We start from the raw sequence: 24,736 nt of genomic DNA on the forward strand, positions 1-24,736 counted from the left end.
CAAACATGAAAGATGAATAATACTGAGAGGGGAAAAAACAAACAAACAAGAAACCACAACCCATAACATGAAACACTGGGGAGCAAGGGGAGCTGGTTTTGCTTGGTTTGTTTTTTAACAGCAATATGTCTACCACAAAGCTTTTATATTCTTACAAGAAATTATAAGAGGGAACTGCTTGAAAGAGTCCATCACAAAGGCACAAAGATGGTGAAGGGAGTGGAACATCTCCCTTATGAGGAAAGGTTGAGGGAACTGGGTCTGATTTGCCTGGAGAGGAGGAGACTAAGAGGTGACCTCATTCATGTTTATAAATATGTGAAGGGTGAGTGCTAGGAGGACAGAACCAGGCTCTTCTCAGTCATGTCCAGTGATAGGACAAAGGGCAATGGGTGCAAGCTAGAGTATAGGAGGTTCCATGTGAGCATAAGGAAAAACCTTTTCACTGAGTATGACAAAACAATGGAATAGGCTGCCCAGAGAGACTGTGGAGTCTCCTTCTCTGGAGACATTCAAAACCCGCCTGGATGAGTTCCTGTGTGACCTGCCATAGGTGATCCTGCTCTGGCAGGGGGGTTGGTCTTGATGATCTTTCAAGGTCCATTCCAACTCCTAACATTCTGTGAACTTATAATGCTAACTTGGACTTAGAAGCTTGGGGCAAAAACATGGGTAAACAAAGTAAAAGATTCATAATCATGATGACAGTCAGCTTCTTCTATTGTCATGGATAGAACTATGAAATAATTCTTGCACATCAGCTGACAATTTCACATTCGGGGTTTTAAATTTAAATTTAAATAACTCCCTGGGGGGGGGGGAAGGCACCCAAGCTTCCAGATTTGTCATTACTTTTTTTGTATTCACAGTAAGATGACAGGACATGGGATCCTAATACTGTAGAATTCAGTAATGATACTAGGAGTAACCTACCATTAGTAAGGACAAAATATAATTTCTTCTCTTCTAATGCACTAATAATTCTCCAACGTTTCTCCAATAACTGAAAACACAAACCCATAACATGATCTGATAAAACAAACTCCTCTCCTTCTCCCCCCGCACCAAGAAGTAAAGTATTCTCTAAGTAATTTTAGCTTACTTGGAAGTATGCATGATTGTATCCTATGTTTTGAAGAATGGCTGTTTTACAAGTGGATAAACCCATTGGACTATGGCCGAAGGATATCCTTTGTTCCAAAAACTGAACTTTAGTAGTACCAAGCTATAAAACCAGAAAACAAGCATACTAAATAACGTACTGCTAAGTACAAATAAATGATTCAGCCTAATTTTCTTTTCATTACATAATGAACTAATATACTTGTGGGAAAATGTAGATTAGAAGTATTCAAACAGACAAACAGTTTAAATGCAAGACAAGGTTTATGCAATGCATTAAGCTTACCTAGATTCAAAGTGAACAGGCATAATTCCAGAGATATTTCTGGGCTAATTACAAGACAAATAAAAATATTTTAACTAAATGTAATTTAACAGCACAGCTCCCATGATATTTTTTAGTCCTAAATGTGTGATCAGGACAAGATACTCCAGAGATTTTAATAGGAGTAGGAATACCAACATTCTAATTTACACACATCTGGGTTTACATATGGCAATTTCCAAGGCTTCAAAAGAAAATGAAAAGGGAAAAAAAAGTGGGGGGGGAGGGAGGAAGCTATTGGGGAAAAAAAAGAAAAGATCAAAGAGAAAGCAGCCACATCAAAAGGGAAGGGAAAAGTTTTATTTGGTCTCAAAATGGACGCTCTACAGCAACAGCCAGTAGACTACAGCGCAGGGGGGAAAGTTTGTCTCCTTCATACTCCCTGGCAGGTAACATAAGATAACAAATGGTTTGCCTAAGCTGCACTGTTTAGAAGACTATCCAGAACACTGCTTTTCAAATTACCAAATATGATGCTAACATAAAAATACAGAATAATGTTACAATCTGTTGTTACCCTGAAGCTCTGCCCACACTCACCTTGATTTTTATCCTTTTATTATGGACCTGAAGAACCATCATACCACCTCTCAACCTTTGTTTGGATAAACTAAGCGAACCATGAACAATTACCACCTAATATGTAAGGACCACTAAGGAAGAACTAAAAGCAAGAAAAAGGCAAATTCTCTTTGTCTTGCCTTCTCACTGTCTTTGGAGTAATATGCTTTGTTTAAATGTATCAAATAAAAGCCATATGAAATATACTTCTATTATCATACAATAAAAAAAAAAGTAATTTAAGAAACCACTGGTTTAAATAAAACCCACACATTTTGCTTCTTTGAGTTTGCTGTCGGAACTGTTACCTTTGCAAGACACTTCAAGTTAATTGTGTTTCCTTCACACGCACACAGGTTGAATTCTCCCGTCTCTGGAGAGCTGAACCCCGGATACCAAAGAACTTCACATTCCAGATCACTATAGGCCTCCACAAAGCCTAAATAAATGGACATACTTTACATGCTATAGCATTTATATGTAAAAATCATATGATTCTTTGTATAACTAGAAATAATTTAAGCACATTGAAGTGCAATTGCCTTCTGTTGCTGTTGAACAGTACATTGAATTAAGTACAATTAGTTTCTGAATTCTCAAGATAATCATAGAATCAACCAGTTTGGAAAAGCCCTCAGAGATCATCAAGTCCAACCTATTACCTCATATCTAACACCTCATGACAACTAAACCATGATTGCCCAACCTATTTATTACTATGCTGTAGTAAAACATATTTAAGTTGGTTTTGTTTGGGTTTTTTTAAACTTAACATTTTTCAAATAAATAAATCAAGGAACAGACTTTCTTGTAGATTAACAACTTCAGGAACAGCCATATACATTTACTTGATTGAAGCTGAATCTGAAGTTATATCAGCAGAGATATTTTTCTTAAGAATCAGAGCATAGCAAGCCTCCTGATCCAGCCAAATCTTGTTTGAACTGTGTAATACCAATTCAGTTAGCAGTTAGTGCTTTAATAGCAGAGCTCAAACATATTCCTGCAGAATACTGCCTTTGAAAGGAGAGAAGGTAAAAGCTAATGTCTCACATACTTCTAACAAATATTGATCCATAATGAAACTGGAAACTAATCCCAGACTGAATTCCATTCCTGTCACTCAGACTGTCTGCATCAACTTAGCAGCTTCATTCTTCACAGAGTGCTTTTGAAACATTTCCTGTCTTGATGAGCTCTATGATATTTCTAACTGCCATTAAATAGCTACCTCACTTCTGAAGTATCAGTAGTCTGTGCTGAGAAAAATGGTTACATAAACACTGCTGGCTGGACTCAGAATCAACTAACCAGACTGTGTATGCCCTCAGGGTAGGGCTTAGACAGGGAGTGCTCTATGATATCAACACTCTGATCTGATACATCTTCTGGGATACACTGATACTGACCCAAATCTAAAAAAGACAGTTGATAGCACCAGCATGTTCATCTTATTTGATAGTATTGATATTGCAGATACATGCACACACACTATACTTGCATAGTATACCTTTGGCTGGGTGTACAGAAAATGCATTTCCTCTATCTGTAATTACAGGCTTCCAAGTGAATTCAGCAGGGTGGTTTCTGGGATTGTGTATCCTGACAGTTGCTCTAAATTCTTCTTCTGCCAGGTACCCCGGAACAGGGTTTAAAATCAGTTCCCTTGCAGACAGCTCAAGTTCAACAGACACTGCTTTTGCAACTACGAGCACATGCCCAAGGTGTTGGTTGTTTATTGTGTAAGTGAAAGATCTGTGACATAAACATATACTTATTAATATTTTAAATGTATTTATTATGTTGTAATCAGAGTAAAAATCATGTGAAATATATTTATTAGTAATAAAATAATTAACAAAACAGTAAAGTGTGAACACACCATTAAGACTGGTAAGAGAAAGCAATTTGTCAGTATTGCATACAACTTAAATCACATCCCTTGTGAATGTCTTCCCAAAAGATGACCAGCCTCATGCAGACATTCTACAAGCATTAGTAAAGTGAGAGTTCCACCACCATACCAGAAGGCTAGAACAGTTTGCCTATACATTTACCCATCAGCTGTGCCAAATATCTGAGCAAAATGCAGCGGTGCAACGTTATGCTGGAAAGAGCACAGCATTTTCCGTAAGATTTCTCCTAACCAATACACTGCAATAGAAAACTTTTTTCCTCAATAAACCTGTGGCTAGGCTATAAGGGCTTTTGACAGAACACTTTACAGGTTTGTTTGTTTTTTTAATCCCTGAGAAACATTGCTAGCAAAAATTTGCAAGATATAACTGCATTAATTATTGCAATATCACCATAAATAATTGTACACCATCAACACTCACCATAATTACAGTGAGTTTAAACCAGCCACTATTCTTTTTTTTTTTATATTATTTATCCTGCTACTGCAAAGAAAATATGGAAATCAAGATCAATATAAAACTCACCTTTTAAACATTCCAAGAGTATTTGTCTCAAATACAATTGGAATATGAGTCTTTGTCAGAGGAGGCACCACCTGAGACAATGGACTTGTTCGCTGCAGCTCACGAATTTCAATATCAATTTTTATCCATATATGAACTAACAAGTTATTGATGATGTGCAGTTTTCTGTCTGTTATGGAATATACACAAACATCACCAAAATCCATAGTAGAAGGGCCTGGAATGAATAAGAAATTATTCTATGAATCTATGAATCTTCATGTAAGGAAGCATAACTACTAAAAAATTATGATCAAAATGTTTTAGTTTCTCAAATGAAATAATTAGTCAGCTAGAACAATTCTGTAGCAGAATAAATTAATACCAAAGTTTGGAAGTAAACACCATGCACGTTCTGTGAAGGTTTTCAGTAGTACAACCCCAAAGCCAGCACCAACATTTCTTTTTTAATTGTGTCTAGTTCAGCCAGCTATTAAAATAGGAAAAGCAATGTGGTAGTTACTAAGGGCACTATCAATAATCATAAACACTTTCTTATTGATTGGATATTTGAATGGCTAGACAATCAGAAATTCACTGAGAATTTATATACTCAACCTGATGATTTGCTCCCTGACCACTTGATATAGTTACTCATGTTATTTCATGGTGACAGAATTCTCTCACTATTCTGTTTAAAATGATCAGAGGGCTGGAGCACCTCTTCTACAAAGACAGGCTGAGAGAGTTGGGATTGTTCACCCTGAAGAAGAGAAGACTCCAGGGAGACCTTATAGTAGCCTTCCAGTACCTGAAAGGGGAGGGACTGTTTACAAGGGGATAGGTAACAATAGGATGAAGACAATGATTTTAAACTAGAGCGAGGCAGATTTCAGTTTTCTCTGAGTGTGGTAGAACACTAGAATAGGTTGCCCAGGGAGGTGGTGGAGGCCCCATCCCTGCAGACATTGAAGGTCAAACTGCATGAGGCCCTGAACAACCTGTCCTAGTTAAAGGCTTCCCTACTCACTGCAGGGGGGTTGGACAAAGGGTCCCTTCCAACCCAACACATTCTATGATTTTCTGAGGACCATAATGTTTCAGTTAAATACTACCTTAGAAATTAAGCCACCACCATATTTAGCTATTTTCTGTTGATGCCAAACAAATATGAACATGAATTGTGTTACTAGTAATAAGTGATTTTAGAGCCACTACATGCATTTAGAATTAGAATTCTTACCAATGACTATTTGATGAAGCTGCTTGGATGTCAAAATTCTACTACAGTCTTCCTTCTCTTGAGTAGAAATTGGCAAAGCACTAAGCCCACTTGTAATCTGTGATAAGCACAAGACATCATCTCAGAGCAGGGTCAACATTCTTTTGCTTTTTTATATGGAATCATGTTTTCATTACATTATTACTCAAATATATAACTTACTTCTTTGACTGAAGAGTTGGAACCAATTGCCTCCAATTTTTGACTGGTTAATAGGCAATTCTCATCTAAAGGGAGCTTTTTGAACTGTAACTTCTCCTTGTGAATATCTGTGACTGAGATCTTTGGTGACAAGAGCCCTTCAGCTGGTTTAAGGCCTATGTTCACAGGATTATTATAAATATGAAACTGCCTATAGGGGAGGCAAAAAAAAAAAGGGAAAAAAAAAGAAATCTAGAAGTTTGTGTATTCCATGATCTACACATTAAGCTATTTAAGATTTTTAAACATAACAAATAATATTTAAGTAGGAATATTATTTTAAAACCCCACAAGTACAGAAAACGCCTTGAAAAGTCTTCTATTATATTATTCAGTCAAGGATTACTCTCTGTTACACATTTGTGGCAATTGCTTAGCTAAGTAGGTTGTAAGCTATACTGCATTATATCATATATATATGATATATAAATACCTTTTAAAGAACAACTGAAGTCAAGCAGTTAAAAGTTACCACAAAAGTTAGACAGAAGCCTTTAGTTATATATGTCTGAATTGGGCCATTAAAAACCTAATTTGCAGAACAATTAACTTTTCGTGGTTGAAGTTCAGCTCCAATTTCACCTACAACCAAGAGATTTGAAACTTCCAGAGATCCTACAGCTATTTTGTATCAAGCATTCAAAAAATCTCTACTATTTTTAATAGGAACAGTGCAATTCACCTGATACCCGAAATGCTCCTTTCTGGTTTTGATTTTTATGCGGCATACACTGGATATTTGCATTACGGTGCATATATCCACCATATATTGCACGAAAACACACCAATTCATTTCAATAAACCATATATCATGAACACACACTAAAATAAATCCAGCTCTGCAGGCCTTATCCAAACCATGAGGGGTATAAACAGAGAAAATTAAATCAAGATTACAACAATAATCCACTGGCATTAATTTTTAAATAGCATGTCTTGCAAACGTGACACTCGTAAGGTATTACTCCTCTTGCTTTAGAAGCTTTACAGCCTTTTATTCTTTTTTAAATAAAACCTTTAGTAATAGAGCTGTCAGTTCTGCTTTTTCCATTATTTTGTTCCACAGCATACCAACCAAATACACAAATCCATTAAGTGAGAATTTAATGCTAGAAGACAATACAATCCTTTCATCTTACTTGCTTCATTCCACAAATTATATCACAATTTCCATATTGAATCTGTCTCTTTAGGTGTGCTAGACATACTAGCTTTATAAATTGTACATATTTCTATAAAAAGAGAATCCAGAACATGTTATGTTTTCACAACAATGTGCCTTTGAGGCCAATAGAGCCAATGGTATCTGGGGGGCATCAAGAAAACTGTGTCCAGCAGATCTAGGGAGGTTCTTCTCCCCCTCTACTCTGCCCTGGTGAGACCACACCTGGAATGTTGTGTCCAGTTTTGGGCTCCCCAGTTCAAGAGAGACAGAGACCTGCTGGAGAGAATCCAATGGAGAGCCACAAGGATGATTAGGGGACTTGAGCATCTCCCCTATGAAGAGAGACTGAGATCCCTGGGGCTATTTAGTCTGGACAAGACTGAGAGGGGAGCTCATCAATGTGTATAAATATCTGAGGAGTGGGTGTCAAGTGGAGGGGGCCAAGCTCTTTTTGGTGGTGCACACTAATAAGGAACAACAGGCTGAAGCTTGAACATAGGAGATTTTACCTCAACATGAGAAGAAACTTTACAGTGAGGGTGGCAGAGCACAGGAACAGGCTGAGCAGAAAGATTGTGGAGTCTCCTTCTCAGGAGACTTTCAAAACCCACCTGGATGCATCCCTGTGCAGACTACCCTAAGTGATTCCACTTTGACAGGGGAGTTGGGATTCATTGATCTCTGGAGGTCCCTTCCAACTTCTAATGTACTATGATACTATTAACCACAATCAACTCTGACAACTTGGCATCTTATTGTAAACAAGCTCTTACCTAGCGGCATCGTTCTGCAAACGGCGCTGCCGTAAATTATAAATGAAGTATGAGTAGGATTCCTTATGTGCTGCTTTTGATAGTTGTTCACAGTCAGTGTAAGAAAACTCTGGATCTATATAATTGTATCTCTTGGTCTTCGTGAAAATAGTCCTAAATATTTAAAGAGAATTATAGTTTCTCCATGTGGGTAAAATGATTCTGAGTCTTGTTAGAATGAAAACACATCAATTTTGCTACCTGTATGTTTCATTGTAAACATTCTTTTTATCACAGCTGATTATTAATATTTGACCTTGTAAAGGCAACCATAAAAATGAAATATTGAAACTGTAATAGCTGCACATGTAGTTTCACATAAGAACAACTGCTTAGGAAATTTATGTGCAAGAGGCTCAAGGTTAAGTAGACTGGAATTAATTTTAAAGACATTTCAGCCTGGAAAATACAGAACAAAACCAGTAAACTGTCATATGAGTAATCCATCTTGATCTACTATACAGGATATACAAAGGCGTGGGTTTAAATCTTACTTTTGCATAATTTTTACCTGTATTTTTCATTCCGGTCACTTGGCCTAATGCTGGCTGCACGGTCATTAGGAAAAGCTATAAGTGCATCGTCCTTACAATTCCTGTTTATCCGGTGAGTATGAATTCGTGTTTGCTTTGATTTCAGCATTGCCACGGGTGCTGTATCTGTGCACTGTCCTATGCCATCAGCTACAAACCATCCAGTTGCATTGGAAATCATTGGTGTTAGACCTTCACATTCAAATAAAACATGTTACATACACTCATACTAATGCTTTCCACATAAAACTCAAAGTTTCAGAAAAATATGTTGCAATTGATACTGGTCCACCCAGCACTGCAACCATCAGTCACCCATTCCATTATGTTTTCTCAAATGTAGGGAGGAGGGCATTCAGACCACACAAAGTACCAACTTGCTGGCCTGCTGTACAATCAACAATGCTGGCCTGCATTAAGAATAGTGTGGCCAGCAGGAGCAGGGAAGTCATTGTGCCCCTGTACTCTGCTTTGGTTAGGCTGCACCTTGAGTCCTGTGTCCAGTTCTGGGCCCCTCAGTTTAGGAAGGACATTGAGACACTTGAACGTGTCCAGAGAAGGGCAACAAGGCTGGGGAGAGGCCTTGAGCACAAGCCCTATGAGGAGAGGCTGAGGGAGCTGGGATTGTTTAGCCTGGAGAAGAGAAGGCTCAGGGGTGACCTGATTGCCCTCTACAACTACCTGAAAGGTGGTTGTAGGCAGGAAGGGCTTGGTCTCTTCTCCCAGGCAACCAGCACCAGAACAAGGGGACAGAGTCTCAAGCTGCGCCAGGGGAGGTTTAGACTCGAGGTGAGGAGGAAGTTCTTCACTGAGCGAGTCATTCGTCATTGGAATGTGCTGCCCAGGGAGGTGGTTGAGTCGTCGTCCCTGGAGGCATTCAAGAGGGGATTGGATGTGGCACTTGGTGCCATGGTCTAGTCATGAGGTCTGTGGTGATAGGTTGGACTCGATGATCCTCGAGGTCTCTTCCAACCTTGGTTATACTGTGATACTGTAACTGCCTTCCCTGGCCTAGATCACAAATACTAGAGCCCAAACTACCACTACTATGTCCAACTGTGATGCCTTGTCATAGAATAGAATAAAATAGAATAGAATAGAATAGAATAGAATAGAATAGAATAGAATAGAATAGAATAGAATAGACCAGAGCAGACCAGACCAGACCAGGTTGGAAGAGACCTTCAAGATCATCGTGTCGACTCAGACCCAACTCTATCACTTTCCTGTCCAGAGCATCCTAAACCTTGTCTTACAAACTGCAAACACAGGCATGATTTTTGACAAACTCCCAAGCTATTACAACTGAAGAAAAGAAAGAAAAAAATAAAAGAGGTATTTCAGACCTCAAAAGTTGTGACAAAAATTAGAACATTGTATTGGCTCCTCTCCCTACATAAAGGTACACATGTACAACAGCACTATAATAAATTCATTCTTCAGGTGCCCCTTGTTCCATAACCTCTGTACATGGTGGAGGGGGGGGGAGGGATTCTATTATCTTAGCTATTGCTTTATAGTTTTATGGGCATCCATCAAAAACAAATAAAAAATAAATCAAGCATTCCCTCAACTCCCAAAGAGATATTTTTTAAAACAACAACAAAAAAATATTAAAATACTTTTAAAATGTTAAAAATTTACTTTACAAAACATTTTAATCATTATCATTTAACTTCTTTTGCATCTTACCAGGATTAATTTTGAATTGAATGGTTTTGTGTTTTGATTTGCACACAGCAATAAAGCTCAAATATATTTGGTGAATGGATTTTTTCTTCAAAATCTCTGAATTATTTTTCTCCACTCCTATATCAATTATATCAACAACCTGCTTCACTTTAAATGTTCCTATTTGATGTGGAGAGAATGAAAATATCACATCCTGCAAAAAAAAAAGAAAGGTAATTATGAGACATACGAGGCAGAAAAGCAAACCCAAAAGTTTTGTGTAATCCTCTTGTTCAATTGAGTCACTTTGGCACTTCACACTTCGAACAGAGGTGGGATTTGCTTTGAATTTGGCAGTTTCTTCCATGAAAAGAGATGTTGTTTTACTTCAGTATTTGTGACTTATTGGAAGTAGTGAAAAGGATCTTGCAATGGGTTGAGTATAAATCAAGTTTCTCAAATCAGAAAAACATACAATATTTAAAGCAATGAAAGACACTACAGTGATTTTTTTCCAGATTTAAAATAACATTTCTTGCTTACTGGAGTAAAGGAAAGAGCATTAAAATACTCTGCATAAGGAGGCAAAAATCATGTTTGGCTGGTGTCAAACATCGAGGTTACTGAAATGAATTTTTCTAATCATAGTATCATAGTATCAGTCAGGGTTGGAAGGGACCACAAGGATCATCTAGTTCCAACCCCCCTGCCATGGGCAGGGACACCCCACACTACATCAGGCTGGCCAGAGCCCTGTCCAGCCTGGTCTTTCTTAAACACCTCCAGGGATGGTGCCCCAACCACCTCCCTGGACAACCCATTCCAGTGCTTCACCACTCTCATGGTGAAGAACTTCCTCCTCACATCCAGCCTGAATCTCCTCACCTCTAGCTTCATTCCATTCCCCCTAGTCCTATCACTGCCTGAGATGTCCCTCCCTAGCCTTCCTGTAGGCCCCCTTCAGATACTTTAAAGAAGTTACACCCGTGGCCACTGTAAAGAAATCTGCATATCTACATAATCCAAGAGGAAGAGGTAGTTACCTTTGCAGATTTGGCTTCAAGTTTTCCTTTTTCAGGAGAAATATTGAAGTGAGCCATCTTGTGGAAGCGGAATGTTACTGGAAGCAACTCAGATTCATTTTTAAGCGTGCACAGAACTTGTGTTTGTTCACCAAAAAAACAGTCCATAAACTTAAAAACTGGTCCTGGATTAAAAGTTAGCGTGACAGGAATCCCAGAACCTGTCAAAGCTAGCTCTGTGTGTCGAGGATGTTTCACTGCATTAGACAAACACAATACAAAGAAACTTCATACAGCCGTTGGCTTACGAATAGAAGAGTCACAGATGGCTTAGGTTGGAAGAGCCTTGAGAGATCATCTACTCCAACCTCCCTGCTATGGGCAGGGACACCTCACAACTAGACTCAGCTGCTCAACAGCTCATCCAATCTGGCCTTAAACACCCTCCCTGGGCAACCTATTCCAGAGTCTCATTATCCTTGTACTGAAGAACTTCTTCCTAAAATCCAGTCTAAACGTACTCTCCCTCAGATTAAATCCATTCCCCCTATTCCTATCACTAAACACCCTCATGAAAAGTCCCTCTCCAACTTTCCTGTAGGATTCCTCCTTGTATTGGAAGATAGCTATAAGGTGTTCTCTGACTTTTCTCTTCTCCAGGCTGAACAGCCCCAGCTCCTGCAGCCTATCTTCATAGCAGAGGGGCTCCAGCCCTTAGATCATCTTTGTGGCCCTCCTCTGGACTTGCTTCAACAGCTCTGTGTCTTTCTTATGATAGCAACACCAAAAGCGGATGCAGTATTAGAGGGGAGGTCTCACAAGAGCAGAGTAAAGGGGCAAAAATCACTTCTCTTGCCTTCCTGGCCACACTCTTGATGCAGCCCAGGGTACTGTTGACATGCTGGGCTGCATGAGCACACTGCCAGCTCATAGTGAGCTTCTCATCAATCAACACATGCAAGAATTTTCTACAGGGCTACTCTCAACGCACTCTGCACCCAGCCTGTATTTGTCCCTGGGATTGGCCCAACCCAGGTGCAGGACCTTGCAGTTTGATGTGTTACCAGTTGGCACTGCATGAGTCATACTGCAGTTCTATAGTTGCAAAATCAAAATAATATAATAGAATATGATTTCTAATGCAGTTTTCTATAAAACTTATCACAGACATGTTTAATTACAATGGCTGTTAGGTAACATATTCCCTCATTAAGGAAACTGAGGGCAATCAAATAGTCACTGGAAAATTCACAAAACTGGTATTAACAAAGTGCTGGTGACTTGCAAATGGCTGAGTTTGGAGGGGGTTTATGTTCTCCAAATATCTGCATTTATAATTAGGTTCTAGATGTTCACTACCCACAGCTATATCCATGGTACATACAATCCCCTCAATACCCTCCTCCTTTCTACCCACTGATCAAAGAGGCTTTGGTGCTAAAGTATTAAAGCTGTAGTTTACAAGAATTTTTATTTATTGCTTCCCACAAAACTGCTGAGATTATATTCTTTTAATGAAGATAAGGATACACAGTTTCAGCATCTCTAAATACATTTCTGATGGTGACTAGACATTTTTTGTAGCGTACCTGTGCTCGCTGTGGCATCATCACCGAGCATCTGCAGATAACCATCTTTATTCCCAGCAGCTTCAAATCTCAGAAACAGCACATAATCTTGTTTCAGTGCTGAGGCATTCACTCCAAAGTCCCTCTTAAATATGCTATAAGAGTCACAATCTCTAATTCAAGAAGGGGGAAAAAATTAACAATGATTTTTTTTTTTTTAAGTTAAAAATCAACACCACAACAAACCAACCACCACACCCCAACCCACAGAAATTCATCAAGGCTTGCTTTTCATCTTCTAGTCTGACTTCTTTGCTGTTGGTTACAGCTTGAATAAAAATGCTCTTTAGACTGCCTTTCAGAAAATGGAACAGCAATAAGTGTAAGCTAAAAAAAAGTATGAGAATGTTCCTTTATGCTTAATTTTAATATTTATTTTTTTAGTGGAATGAAAGAGCTTCAAAATGTTTCAGTCACTTGCTGATTAAACACATGTTCTTTCATAATGCTGAATGCATATAGTGTATGTTTCTGAAATCAATCTGCAGTCCTTAGAAAGGCACTTAATTTGAAACCACAAAAATCTCTCAACAATCCTGAGATTAACCATATCTAATCAGAGCTGCAAAAAGTTCTTTTGGCAAAGCCTAATAAATTTTTATTCTCACAAAAAAAAGTTCAGCCAACTGTTAACAAAGTCCCTCCCAGATTATCAGTTCAGACTTTGCTTTCACATTTGTAGTACCATGCCAAGCATCTTCTTCTAACACATAAAAATACATGAGTAACGTAATGTCACAAAGACATTAACTTTCAATTATTTTCTCTATTACAGTTCTTTACAGAACACTGTAGATCAAAGTGTGTGTGTATGCATGTGTCTAATTTGGATCATTCACTCACTTTGGAGTAAAGCACAATGTAACCAAGTATTTTTCGTAAGGCTGCAGGGTTCCTTGATTGGGAATGCACAAGATCAAGGTGGAAACATCCACATCTCTTGTTCTATTTTTGAGGCTTAAGTCTTGCAAAACAGCATCTGTACTCCTCTGAAGATTTGTCCCCTAAAAACAATCAAAATGTGAATAGTTCAGCCTGTTCTGCTTCCCCATTTCTATTTGGTTGTGGTTTGAGGTCTTTTTTTCCCCTACAAATGCATTGTTTCATGTCTTTCACAAGTAGAAAGACAAACAAAACTAATAGCACTGACATGGTGTCCTATCACATCAATTCCATGTAAATGTTTTGAATTCCCTTTTTTTAAAGGTGATGCTCACTCAGATGATTTCACTGAGACAAACAAGTGAAACCGCATCTTAGAATACCAAAATATTTTCTGAGTACTGCCAGTAAATGCTAAGAAATCTAGCAGGATTCCAAGGAAAATGGCTCAAAAAACCCCAAACCAAACCAAACCAACCCAGCAAAAGAAAACATTAAGGTTAAGATGTCACATAGTGACACAGAAATCTGAAAAACTTAATACCAGGGTTAAATTAGAGTAGCAAATTTGTGGGCTGGACAGAAGTTTCAGAAAGCCTATTGGTCAGGAAATAGTATGGCATAGTAAACACTACAGAAGATGATTGTTGGGAAACAAGAAATGAAAAAGCAGAAATGAAAACAAGTTTTCAGCTAAAATAAAAACCAGAACAGTTTCTTACCATCTCTCCTCCAATGGCGTCGTCTTCCAGTACTGCTACCCAGTCCATGCACTCAGGACTGTCATTGTATAAACATATTTGTTCAGTTTTTGAAGATCCAAAGTAAACAGGTCCAAAGTTAACACATTCCAGTACATTTCCACAAGGCACTCCTAAAACTTTAAGGATTTGTTGAACCACAATAGCTCTGATCTGTACTTCAGTGCAATCACGGCCTTCCAACTCCACTCTGTCAGTAACAGTAACAAGGAGCAATGGGTAATGCAGAAAAGAGTAAGAAATAATCGATTTTGGAGAGGGGGAGAGTAGAGCATGGAATGAAGAGAGTGTACTTAACAGTGTGGTACCTAGCAGAAATATTAACCATCAGGAAGAATCACACATTACATGGTGGAATTTTGAGGGTTTCTTTTTCTAAAATGTTTGAAACAATAGGAATGACATCTCAAGAGAAACAGAGCTGTCCAAAGATGATACACTGTTCTTATTTCTGAGCATCTTTGTATTTAGATACCAGCCCTGGCATATACTTAGTAATTTTCCCTCAGGCAACTGGAGCTAGAAGTTCATTTGAATAAGCATAAAAGAACTGCTGCTGTTCCCACCTGACAATAACACTAAACACCAAAAGAACCATACAGACATTGTACAAATCTGTTATTAGAATTCACAGAATCACAGAACATTAGGGGTTGGAAGGGACCTCCAGAACTCATTGAGTCCAACCACCCTGCCAAAGCAGGATCACCTAGGGCAGGCCACACAGGAACATGTCCAGGTGGGTTTTGAAAGTCTCCAGAGGAGATTCCACAGCCTCTCTGGACAGCATGTTCCAGTATTCTGTCACCCTCATTGTAAAGAAGTGTATCCTCATGTTGAGGTGGAACCTCCTGTGTTCTAGCTTGTACCTGTTGTTCCTCGTCCTAGCCCTGGGCACCTCTGGGCACCTTAATCAGGACATCCACCCCTCAAGATATTTATAGATGTTGATAAGATCCCCTCTCAGCCTTCTCCTCTCAAGAATAAACAGCCCCAGGGAATAAAGCATGATTTTTTTTCTTGTTGCACAAACCAATCAAATTTAGTAATCTAATTTGCTGTTCTAAGAGAATCTAACTTTTTTTATAGCCCCTGAGACAAAAAAATAAACCAAAACAAGTAATTGTTTTGAATAGTCACATATGTAACTGCACAAGGGATCTGGGAGACAAACTCAAAATATCTTCTTTCAACTTCTGAAGGACAAACAGGGGATTTTCTAATACAGAAATGAAATCTGAAAAAGAAAAATAATTAGATCACTCTGGAAATAATTTTATTTGCCCATAAAATGACAATGCTTAGAGGACAAGGCAAAGAAAAATAACTAGTGTGTTTTCATCAAAACTGTACTATTTCTCCAAGTCAAATACAGAGAGACACATACACACCTGTCTACACATTTATATATTCATGTCAGGCTTGACAAGGAAACTCAAGATTTCTTTTAGTCCAAAGGATATAGCAATGACTAATAAGAAATACTGACAGAATCATGTAAAATTTAAGGCAGAATGTGAGTGAAGGATAAAACAACCTACAAAAAACATGAACAGGAATAACAGCACTTTAAGTTATGCACCTTAATCATCCAAAAGCAAACTAGGAAACAGCCCAACCCCCTCAAAAAACCTCAACTACATCCTATTAACTAGTGTAAGGGAACAGGATTTAAAAGGACTTTTCAGATTGGTATTCACCTCTACATTCTGGCATTTCCTAAAAAGACTATATTCACCATTTGAAGAGAGAGAAGGTAGGCATTTAAAAAAATAATCAATTCTTGGAAGATTTAATGGTTGCAAATAAATTCCTCCATTTAAATTAAGAAACAAAGGACATCATAATGTTTCTGAGACTCCTGAAACACAAAGCCAAATGAAAAATAAAGAAAGTACAGAAACTGAAAAAATTAAGGCACACATGTAGGAAGATAACAAAACTCTTGGTTAGTTGTATACAGAGAAAGATGCAAACATCCCTTATGAGGAAAGGCTGAGGGAGCTGGGTCTCCTTAGCTTGGAGAAGACTGAGGGATAACCTCATCTGTATTTATAAGTATGTGAAGGGTGAATGTCAGGAGGATGGAGCCATGCTCTTGTCAGTGATGTCCAGTGATAGGACAAGGTGCAGTGGGTGAGAGCTGGAGCATAGGAGGTTCCACATAAACATAAAGAAAAACTTTTTCACTGTGAGGGTAACAAAACAGTGAAATGGGATGCCCAAAGAGGCTGTGGGACATTCAAAACCCATCTGCACACGTCCCTGTGTGACCCACTCTAGGTGATCCTGCTCTGGCATGGGGATTGGATTAGATGACCTTTGGAGGTCCCTTCCAGCCCCTAACATTCTGTGGTTTCACACCATTACAATTTATGAGAGATCTTTAATAAGATAGCCAGGTATACAATTAATGCATCACTATTCTGTGGAGGTAATCAAGTCAATAAAAATGAGTGTGAAAGACAATAACTGACACCTAGGAACTTAACTCTTTCAGATAATATTCCATAATAAAGACTAGAATTAATAACATTGTTATTTAGAGAGCTGGATTCCTCCAGTCATGCACTCACTTTAACACCTCTTTGATGATTCTGGGTACATCTGTGCAGATATCCACTTTAACCACCTTTACAGATTTTGGCTCTACGACTCCACTGGTAGGTTCTATGTTAAGTGGGACAACCCCTTCATATGATACTTTAAATCTACCTACAAGAATAATAAAAACAGAATGTTACACAGCATGAAGTTACAGATTTATGTTCTTACACATTTGGCATTATAAGACACATAACATAGAAATTCACAAGCCATACATTTTCCTATTGAAAGGGGAAATGGAGTTAATCTTTCTCAAAACTATTTCCAACAGAGTAGATCATTACTTCCAGAATTTCTTTACTTAGCAGACTCACATACCCAATGAGACTAGGCAAGTTGTGATTGCAACAGAAAAGGTATTCACATTCCTAACAGAAGTGTCTCAATCATACAGCAGTTGTAAGCAAAATTTTGTGAATTGTGGGCTATTTTATACACAGCTCTAGGCAACTAGCACAACTAGAAAGCTAAGTGCATACTGCAGGGAACAACAGTTTTCATTGTTTGGGTGTATTGCAGAAGAGAACAGTGAATATTTCTAGGCTATAAGATTATTTGTTTTTAATGTAAAAAAATGTACTGTATACTTAAAGAGCAGCACTAATTACCTGACACTATAACCCAGCAGGAAATTGGTTCAAATGTTTTAGAAATAAAATAGAAGCACTGTTTGACCTCAGATGACAAATAATCTCTGATAGGAGATCAGAAACAGGAACAAAGGACTCTGTGTGCATGGGATGACAAGTGAGATGCAGTCCTTGAGTCACAGGCTAGAACATGCCACTTCCTACTGATACAGTTTACGTGCTGCCTCTTAGTGCAATCCTCATTATTACACTTTACAGAGCCTATAGAAACATAGATTCGGTAACTCTTATTCTGTCTATCCTAAATACATTCTCCACTGTCCATCTCTTTCATTCTCATTTTCCCTGTGTCCATGCATGATGCAGCAGAGTTTGTAACTAGAAACAGCTTCTACGCAAACCAAGAAATTTCACATTGTGCAAATAAGTTGTACATGCATACTTAATGCAGGTCATTTCTTTTTGTTAGTATTATTTAATCTGAAAATCCTCAAAGAACTTGGTATGTATGAGTAAGAGTTGATTAAACAAACTGAATATTACATCTTCAAGTTGAGCTGACTAGAAAAAAAACACCTTTGCTTTTTGGAGGGAAAAAAACCTACAAATAAATAAAAGAATAGAATAAAAAATGTGTTCTAACTAGACATCCTGTTTTTTATTTATATATTGCAACCTATCTCTGTGTTTCTACAATCATGTAGTTTCTCTGAATACAGTATTTCTTTTAGAAATCTATGAAGCTAATGTTCACACAGCCTTGGCCCAATATAAATAAAGATAGCTTGTGGCACAATAAACAGCTGTACAAGTGAGGAATAATTAACTGCCTAAAATTTGTTCCTGAAACCTCATTACAGTTGACACACTACTTCTGGAGAAAGGTGTCTGCAGTACTGTCCAGCAGAAAAGAGAGTCAATGGGATACTTGGAGCATATAAAGCACTCCTAAGCTCCATTCTCCATGTTTCTTATACTCATTGAAAGGGTGTCTCACAGAAGTTGAAGGATGAACATGGTTTGAAACCTGTAGCATTTCAAAATGCTTTCAAAATGCATTTCGAAATGCATTTTCAGGAGGAGACTTGATGGGGTGCTTGGTGCCATGGGTTAGCTGTTTGGGTGGGTTGGATTTGTTGGTGGGTTGGACGCGATGATCTTGAAGGTCTCTTCCAACATGGTTTGGTTTATTTATTCTAAATAAAAACTATAATATCAAGATAAAAGACCCCCTTATTATCTTTTTGTAAGAAACATGGTTCAACTCCTACCCTGAAGATTCAGCTCTGAAAGTACACAGAGTGTGTAGTAGTTTTAATAGACACCTACTGGGATCACAAAATCTTTAATAAAGAGAAAAAAGCAAGAGCAGACTTGATTTGAATAAACTTTATTTAGAATAAACCAAACCAGGTTGGAAGAGACCTTCAAGATCATCGTGTCCAACCCATCAACCAATCCAACCCACCCAAACAGCTAACCCATGGCACCAAGCACCCCAGCAAGTCTCCTCCTGAACACCTCCAATGACAGCGACTCCACCACCTCCCTGGGCAGCCCATTCCAATGGGCAGTCACTCTTTCTGTATAGAACTTCTTCCTAATATCCAACCTGAACCTCCCCTGGTGCAGCCTGAGACTGTGTCCTCTTGTTCTGGTACTGGGTGCCTGGGAGAAGAGACCATCATCAGCCTGTCTACAACCTCCCTTCAGGTAGTTGTACAGAGTGATAAGGTCTTGCTAGTCTTTGTGTGGGGAATAGTAAGCCAGTGAGCAACTGTTATTTTTACATCTTTCAGATGGGACTCAAAAGCAGAACATTTCTATAATTTGGCAAAGAGAGAAATTATTTTTTCTTCCCCAGGTAGAAACAGAAGCAATGGGTCATTTATACCACCTTTAGCTACAATACTCATAATATTCATAACCCAGAACTTCAGTCAATTTCTATCAGCTACTGAAGTAAAATTTACTTAAAACTTACTTAAAATTACATTTTCCAAGAAAATAAAACATTTGTATCATTTCATTGCATACTAGATATTTACCTGGAGATGATCCACAGTTAGCAATACTAATTTCTTTACTAATTATTTTACTGTTTGCAATCACTGCACCAAAACTAATCTCTGACTCAATTTCCAGAAAGCAGCATGGGATTAATCTGTAGAGAAAAGACATCATTTTATTTTCCAAAAACTTGAAAATACCTTAGGGGGTTTTTTAAATAAAGTAATTTGGTTAAGCACTGCAGTGGAAGAAAGTCACCACAGAATGTTAGGGGTTGGAAGGGACTTCCAAAGATCATCCAGTCCAGCCCCCCTGCCAGAGCAGGATCACCTAGACTAGATCACACAGGAATGCATCCAGGCACATGTTTAATATCTCCAGAGAGGGAGATTCCACAACCCCCCACGGGCAGCCTGTTCCAGTGTTCCGTCACCCTCACAGGGAAAAAAAATTTCCTCATGTTTGCATGGAACTTCCTATGCCTCCACTTCCATCCATTGCCCCTTGTCCTGCCACTGGGCATCACTGCGCAGAGCCTGACTCCATCCTCTTGGCACTCACCATTACATATTTATAAACATTAATGAGGTCACCCCTTAGTCTCCTCCTCTCCAAGCTAAAGAGCCTCAGCTCCCTCAGTCTCTCCTTGTAAGGAAGATGTTCCACTCCCCTAATCATTTTTGAGGCTCTGTACTGGACTCTTTTAGGCAGTTCCCTGAGGTCCTTCTTGAACTGAGTGGCCCGGAACTGGACACAATATTCCAGATATGGCCTCACCAGGGCAGAGTAGAGGGGAAGGAGAACCCTCTCAACCTACTAACCACACCCCTTCTAATATACCTCAGAATGGCACTGGCCTTCTAGGCCACAAGAGTACATTTCTGGCTGATGGTCAATCTTCTACCCATTAAGACCTCTAAGTCCTTTTCCCCTTCATGGCTCTCCAACAGGTTAGTTCCCAACCTGCACTGATACATGGGGTTGTTCTTTCCCAGGTGCAAGACTCTACACTTGCCCTTGTTGAATTCCATTAAATTTCTCCCTGCCCAATTCTCCAGCCTGTATAAGTCACACCAAATGACAGCACAACCTCCATAGTCTAAAACAGACACTGTATTTTTAGAGATAAGTAACATAGGTTTCACTAGCATCCAGTTTTGCTAACATGGAAAATTCCTATAACATCCCTTATATAAGTAGTTCAGTAAGCAATGAAAACATTAAGAGTAGATGTTAACTTGTCTAATGTTGATGCAGAATTCAACATTATCACAACCAACTTGGAATTAAGCAAAAGAATCCTGAACTCTTTCTAGGATCTTAGAAGGCTATCACCCCAATTGATTTATCTAGCTACTGCTCTGGAAAAACAAAAACAAACCAAACCAAAACTAAACACAAAATAAAACCAAAACAACTAAACAAACAAATTTAAAAGGACAGAAGAACCCACCAATCTTATTTTTGTAAGTAAACTTTTTTTTTCCCAAGGCAGCTGACAGATTAATTACACAGCCATAATAGACACACATTAGCAAACCTTCAACAAGGTTAAACTGCAAGTAGTAACAGCGACATACAAACTTTTGGCCATCATACCCAAGCAGAGGAATATCAACGAAGTCATCTTCTATTAAAAGACGTAGTCTGTCTTGAAGATCTTCTTCAGTCTCAGGACAATATTCCACCAAAGCTGTAACTTGAAGTCCAGATGCAATAGGGTTTCGTGGATTTTCCATAATCAATTTAAACTGCAATTAAAAACAAACAAAAAACCCCAAACCAAAACAAACAAAATAAACAAACAAAAACCACAAACACATAAATATATTTTTAAGTTGTCAAACATTTCTAGACTAAAAACATGTGGTGCATTTTCAGGAGAATACACAGATGGACTTAGCATTCACAACCAACTTGAAGATATGCAGGATTTTATGAAATTTCTCTTCCTATTTACTGAAGGTGATTGGCTTTTTACAGTAAATAATAATTAATACTAAGCAAACGACACAGACAAATTGGTTTAACAAAATACCGTTTGTAGTCTCTCCAAGAGAGCTCTAAGTTTTTCCTACTAATATGCCTTCTGAAGCAACACAAATTAAGTCAGCTATTAGCCAATACAGAATCCTTCTAGCACTTGAGAAAGTAACAAGGATTAATTCTCAGTCCAAAGCAGCAATTAAAGGAGACAGCATAAGAGTTTTCCCCGGGTCTGACTAACAATCAGCTGTTGTCAACAGAAAGTCTCACTGTACATTGAAAATCTGCTTGAAAGGCCCTTGAGACCTCCAGTTTTGGGGGTCAAATGAGAGAGAAAAGTACAGATGCTTGTACCCAACACTGCCTGCACATCTTTCCTTGAACAGAAGATACAAGTAACATAGCAGCATGTAGTGGGAAGTCCAGTAGTTCCCACATTCTTAGGAAACCCTCACAGCATGCTCTAGAGCTTCTTCTGTGTTTCATTCTCCTTACAGTTCACATCACTATGCGCAATACTTTTCTGCTCTTTATGTCCAGTTTAATTCATGTTTATTTCTAAATGAGAGTCACTCCAATATTCTTTCCGTTTTCTAACTTGTGTCCAAAATATGCAAACATCTACTTTACTACTTGTTGATTATGTTGTCTAAGCATCTTCTTCTGTTCCTTCAAAATTTTCTTAGTATTATAAACTCTCAGCTAAAGGAGATTCATTATGTAACATACATCATGACTTGATTTGGAAAAAGTAGACATGCTTTAATTCTAAAGCATGTAAAATTCACTTCTTCTCTAACAAGAATGAATAGAATAGAATAGAATAGAATAGAATAGAATAGAATAGAATAGAATAGAATAGAATAGAATAGGTTGGAAGAGACCTTCAAGATCATCACGTCCAACCCATCAACCAATCCAACCCACCTAAACAACTAAACCATGGCACCAAGCACCCCATCAAGTCTCCTCCTGAGCACCTCCAATAATCAGACAGGCACATTCATTCTATACAAGGGAAAAGGAACATAAGGTCCTATGAACTTTTACTGATACTTAAGGAGAAATGTTTTATGAGCTAAATTCCTTGAAAGGCATTTCTTGGCCATGCACTATGACAGCTCAAGGAAGGTTATTTTTCAGTTCTCGTGCTCCATTAATGTAATGCCTCAGAAAATTTACAGATGAATCATACACTTCAGAGTCATGTAACCATAGATAGTAGCATCAGGTTTGAGAATGGGAAAGGGCAACAAAACACACCTTCCTGGAGCTGAGCATGTGAAGTGGAATATTTTCCTCTAACTCTAATACTGATTAGCACAATAGCATTAAAATACTTGGCAAAAAGCATAAGGTACAGAGGTAAAACCTCATTAAGTTATGACTGAATAATCTTTTCTATAATTGACTCTGCCACTTCACTTCTGAATCACGTGAAAAATTGATAAGGCTGATGGAAATTAATAAAACAGACTCAGCACAGCCCTACCGAATCAGGCACTCTCAACAGTGTCAAATTAATTCCAAAAGTCTCCTGTTACAGGGCAGTGACAGCCATCTACAGCACACAAATTAACACATTTTAGGCAGTGGTGTAAAATGCATACAGAGGGATGGTCACTCTTGCCCTGAAACAGAAAGGCTGGCTACTAGTGAAATTATTCAAGGTACTTCCAACTATCTGGTAAACATTTTGATGACTAACCTGCAACATACTTATTTGTAGTTTAAGCCCCCATGAACACAAAGCAACATCAGCTTCTGTTCAGCCCTTTGATCCTAATTTTGACATAATTAGCAGATAATAAACAAGCTAGAGGAAAGGCCAATATAAAACTACTAACCACAGATGGATTTTGCTGGACCCACATAATTTACAAGTTAAAGAGTAGACTGTTTGGAAAGCTGCATTTGCTTCGAAAAAAAAAAATTGATTAAACAATGATTTTTCAGGAACTAATCAGATGAACAGCCTCATTTGAAGCTGCGTGTGAGAACATTTTTCCAGCATCATGGAAAAGAAACCTACATGTCCCCACAAGAACATGATAAACCAGGACCAGCTACCTCCTTCAGAACTGTCAGACAACTTTGGCTTTAAGAACTGTGTCTTATTCTTCCCAATTTATCCAGTTACTCAACTACTTAAAATTAATTTCCGATTTACTGGGAAATTCCAGTCAGTCTCATGAGCTGCTGAAGGATCCGTGGTAGTATTTTCCATTTGCAGTAGATGAGTGCAGACAAGCATTCACACCTGCCCAAGCAGCCTCTGGCACAGGACAAACACCCATGAACAGACATCACCCAACAAAGCCGCGGAAAATTAAAGCACCTCGAGATGCATTTCTCCTATGGCAACGTTCTGCATCTCAAGGAAGGCCTGGTAAGTACAAAGTGAGTGGGCGGTGTACCTCAGGGCAAGCCCAGGAAGGAAGGATACAGACCCACGGGACTCGGGCCTGGGTGTTCGCACGAGGCACTGCCGTCATCCACGCGCTCCGGAGCGGTGCGAGCCGCTGGACAAACATCCACAGGGCCCGGCAGCGTTACACCCGCCAGCACGGGCCACGGTTTCCCTCCCGACCACCCCTCACCTGGGGCCGGGCCGGCGGCAACAGCTGGAGACGACAGCTTTCCACCCGCAGGTTCTGGACGCTGAGCGCGGCGCGGTAGCGGCCCCCCGGCTCCGCGTCCCTGAAGCACAGTTGGGCCGGGGCGATTCGCACCCCGGCTACGTCTCGCCACCCACACGCCATGGCCGTCACTTTGCCCAGGCGGCCAGCGCCTGGAAACGGTCGCTTGGCAACGGACGCATGGCGCTGATTGGAAGCAAAAGAGCGGCTCTTCCAAACCCACCAATCGAAAGAGGAGAAGCGGGATAGAGGCGGGGCCAGCGGCGCGGCTCGGCTCGGCTCGGCCGGCGAGCCGGTGGCGTCTGCGTGTCTCCGGCAGCGCAATGTGGTTGCCCGAAGGAAGGGTGTTTTAGCTCAAAACGGTAGCGTATTGTCCCCAAGTGCTGAGTCTGCCCTTCTACACCCTCACACACTGCTTTCTCGGCAGGTGCAGGGGTCCTGGTAGGCAGAGCTATGGGAGTAGGTCAAGGACCGCTATTTCATGGGCATCAGGTCGGGCAGGAGCTATAGCGAAAG

General features: G+C 39.2%; 1 protein-coding gene across 1 annotated transcript in view; it reads right to left on the reverse strand.

The window, feature by feature from the left end:
• CFAP47 (cilia and flagella associated protein 47) overlaps positions 1-24,343 on the reverse strand; it is a 299,349-nt gene extending 275,006 nt beyond the window's left edge. The window contains exons 1-17 of the mRNA XM_068155062.1: positions 24,182-24,343; positions 21,195-21,346; positions 19,634-19,749; positions 16,965-17,103; positions 14,350-14,578; positions 13,589-13,749; positions 12,707-12,840; positions 11,139-11,374; positions 10,117-10,309; positions 8,403-8,616; positions 7,853-8,005; positions 5,876-6,065; positions 5,675-5,771; positions 4,453-4,669; positions 3,519-3,763; positions 2,317-2,447; positions 1,103-1,225 (exon numbers count right to left, since the gene is read on the reverse strand). Coding sequence (XP_068011163.1) covers positions 1,103-1,225; positions 2,317-2,447; positions 3,519-3,763; positions 4,453-4,669; positions 5,675-5,771; positions 5,876-6,065; positions 7,853-8,005; positions 8,403-8,616; positions 10,117-10,309; positions 11,139-11,374; positions 12,707-12,840; positions 13,589-13,749; positions 14,350-14,578; positions 16,965-17,103; positions 19,634-19,749; positions 21,195-21,346; positions 24,182-24,343 — 2,892 coding nt within the window. The remainder of the gene's footprint in view (positions 1-1,102; positions 1,226-2,316; positions 2,448-3,518; positions 3,764-4,452; positions 4,670-5,674; positions 5,772-5,875; positions 6,066-7,852; positions 8,006-8,402; positions 8,617-10,116; positions 10,310-11,138; positions 11,375-12,706; positions 12,841-13,588; positions 13,750-14,349; positions 14,579-16,964; positions 17,104-19,633; positions 19,750-21,194; positions 21,347-24,181) is intronic.
• Positions 24,344-24,736: the final 393 nt, after the last annotated feature.

The sequence above is a fragment of the Melanerpes formicivorus genome, unplaced genomic scaffold (genome assembly GCF_026170545.1).
Source record: "Melanerpes formicivorus ecotype bairdi unplaced genomic scaffold, bMelFor1.0.p_v2 SCAF_30, whole genome shotgun sequence".
NCBI classification, from domain to species: domain Eukaryota; kingdom Metazoa; phylum Chordata; class Aves; order Piciformes; family Picidae; genus Melanerpes; species Melanerpes formicivorus.